This window comes from Pristis pectinata, chromosome 1 (genome assembly GCF_009764475.1).
Source record: "Pristis pectinata isolate sPriPec2 chromosome 1, sPriPec2.1.pri, whole genome shotgun sequence".
NCBI lineage: Eukaryota > Metazoa > Chordata > Chondrichthyes > Rhinopristiformes > Pristidae > Pristis > Pristis pectinata.
In genome coordinates, this window is record NC_067405.1 from 85,751,309 (window position 1) to 85,754,557 (window position 3,249).

General features: G+C 46.6%; 1 protein-coding gene across 1 annotated transcript in view; it reads left to right on the forward strand.

The window, feature by feature from the left end:
• The first annotated feature begins 1,038 nt into the window (after positions 1 to 1,038).
• LOC127568795 (eIF-2-alpha kinase GCN2-like) overlaps positions 1,039 to 3,249 on the forward strand; it is a 116,800-nt gene continuing 114,589 nt past the window's right edge. Inside the window, 1 exon segment of the mRNA XM_052013006.1 lies at positions 1,039 to 1,050. Within this exon segment, the coding sequence (XP_051868966.1) occupies positions 1,039 to 1,050 (12 nt within the window).

The window sequence follows — 3,249 nt, forward strand, 5'->3', positions numbered from 1 at the left end:
TGCCTGATGGTAGCTATGAGAAGATGGTATGGTCCAGATCGTGGGGATCTTTGATGATGGATGTTACCTTCTTGAGGCAGCGCCTCCCGTAAATACTACCGATGGTGTGACTCCTGCAGTATCTTAACTGCAGAGTGCTTATAACTGGGCTCCTATCGTCTGTGGGTCACTGGGGAATGGAGGAGTAGGCCTGGGATCCTGAGTAGGAGCCCCAAACTCGTTCAGATTGTGGCTCATCTGGAAGTCAGCTCCTGCATTTGCTGCATATTCTAACAAAGTTCACTGTCTTGAACATTCCAGTGATCTGGGCATCCATTGCCTTTGGGTGGAGTGACTCCCAAGGTTTACAGCACCCTTTGAATAAGAAAGTGCTTTCATACCTCACTCCTGGAAGGTTTGGTTCCAGAATTGAGAACAGAGGATGTGAGTTTTCTGTGTGAATGTAAGCATCTCAACCAGAAGATCTCCAAACCCTTCAAATGGGACCAGTAGCCCATGAATAAAGTAAGCCCTGGGTCTCGGGGCAGGCGATTGACAACACTTTGTGATAATGAGCCAAAACAGTGCCCAACCCACGTTCTGTCAGGCAGAGTCATTCAATCTCGATGGAAGTGGATGTTTAAGAGGAAATGTCAGCGTTGTGCAGGTCAGAATCTAATATTCATGGTGCTTCAGAGTCAAATTCAAGCTTATTGTCATATGCACAAGTCCATGTACACACAAGTACAATGAAAAACTTACTTGCAGCAGCTTCACAGGCACGTAGCATCAGATAAGCAGCATTCACAAGAAAAAAAAATTAAACATAAATTATACCCAATTTTTACAAGAAAGAACACAATTAGGACTAAAAGAACAAAGTCTATTGCAGTGTAAGGCTATCAAAATGGTCATAGTGTTACTAAGCTGAAGTGATTAAAGTTGTGCTTGTTGGTTCAAGAAGCGAATGGTTGAAGGGAAGTAGCTGTTCTTGAGCCTGCTGGTGTGGGACTTCAGGCTTCTGTACCTCCTGCCCGATGGTAGCTGTGAGAAGATGGCATGGCCCGGATGGTGAGTATCTTTTGTGATAGATGTTGTCTTTTGAGGTAGCGCGTGTAGATACTACCAATGGTGGGGAGGGATGTGTCCATGATGTATTGGGCTGAGTCTACTACTCTCCGCAGCTTCTTATCTTTCTGCGCATTCGAATTGCCGTTCCAGACCATGATCCAACCAGCCAGGATACTTTCAACAGTACACCTTAGAAGTCAGAGTGTTCGGTGACATGCCCAAGCTCCTTAACATCCTAAGAAAGTAAAGACACTGGAGTGCCTTCCTTATGTTTGCATCTATGTGCTGAACCCAGGACAGATCATCCAATATGTTAACACCCAGAGATTCTCATTACCTTTTGGTCATTTCTACCTGAACCATTTATTGGCTCTGTGTCATCTTTGGAATGTTGGATTTCTGCAACATTTAAGGGCAGCCTTTAAAGGAAGGTGCGCATTGACAGAAAGAATTGTCACAGACATGGACCCATAGGCTGAGCTTGCTTTAGGCAACAGGACTCACTTCCTGAAATGTTCACCGTTGCTGGAAGAAGAGTAATTCTGGTCTGTTCTGAGCAGGGGTAGCACTAGGATTGGGTCCTCTCTCTATTTACTACTACATTAAACCAGGAGAGTCTGGGGTCAGGTGGTTGGTAAGGATGTTGTCACGCCGGAGTCATGGCTCAGTCACTGTTGAGGGTCCGGCTGTGTGGTTGGTATATGAAGGGAAGAAGGACGAATTGAAGGACCTGCAGGACAGCCAGTGCTGAGAGGATTCACAGAATTGGGATTGTCCGCAGCTTGGAAGGGGAACCTGCAGGCAGTGATGTTCCCACTTGCCTGCTGCCTTTGTCCTTCTTGGTGACGGCAGCAGAGTGTTTGAGGGAATGAATGTTTAGGGTGGCGGGTGGGATGCCAATCAAGTGGGTTGCTTTGTCCTGGATGGTCTGGAGCTTTGTGAGGGTTATCGAGCCACACTCATCCAGGCATGCGGAGAGTGTTCCATCCTGACTTGTGACTTATAGACGTGGAAAGGACTCGGTGCGGCCAAAGGTGAGTCACTCGTGCATGCTGTTCTTGTGTTTAGGATGCATGTAGTGTTGTGTTGCAGCTTCACACAGGTTGGCTGTTCATTTTTGGGTACACCTGTTGCTGTTGTCTACAAGATTGTAACTGTACAGTGAGGGTTAGTTGTGGTGGTGTTTCTGCCTGCTGCTGATGGTCCCACACCACTTCATGGATGCCCAGTTTTGAGCTGCCAGATCGATTCTCAGTCAGTTCCCTAACGGCACACTTCCACTACCCCAGATAAAGAGCGGCACCATGTGGCACAGCTAGTGGATCCACTGCCTCACAGGGCCAGTTCAAACCTGACCTCAGATCTTCTTTGTCTGGAGTTTGCACATTCTCCCTGTGACCATGTGGGTTTCCTTCAAGTGCTCTGGTTTCCTCCCGCACCCCAAAGATGTGTGAGCTGGTTGGTTAATTGGCCACTAGTCTCTAGTGTGTGGGTGAGTGGTGGAATCGGGAGGGGGGGTGTTGATGAGAATGTGGGAAGAATAAAAAAATAGGGATTATTGTAGGATAAGTGTAAATGGGTGTTTGACAGTCGGCACAGACTAGGTGGGCTGAAGGGCTTGTTTCTGTGCTGTATCTCTCTATAACTCTATAAAACAGAGTTTAACATTTCAGTTTCAAGACCCTTCATCAGAACTGCTTGTATTTCAGATCTCCAGCATCTACAGATTTAAAAAGTTTTTTTAGTCTAGATATAACTTGATTACAGTCTTAAATACTTCCCTATTTCAATACCTGACTTAGCCTCATGCTTGCTTGCTTGACATTCTGTTTAAATGGAGGGTTCAAGTGAGTGAAGGAAGTCGTCATTCTTGGAAAGACCAGCTGTGATGGGTTACTAGAGGGGAAAGGTTGGGCTGGTGTCCATGGATTGCCAGAGGTTACTGGGGTGGAACAGCCACCCATCTAGACAGCAGTAGGTTGTGAGTGCAAGACATGTTACTGCCAGTGGTGGAAGAGGGACACTGGTTGCTGACAGCACTGTGTCCCTGGCAGCACAAGCAGCTGCCCTGGGTATCACCCTGGGTAGCACTCTCAACTCTAACTAAGAAGATTATGGGCTCAAGTATCATTCCAGAGTACATAATCTTGACTGACACTGTAGTACTGAGTGTGAGGAGAGAGTTAAATTTTCCGAAGT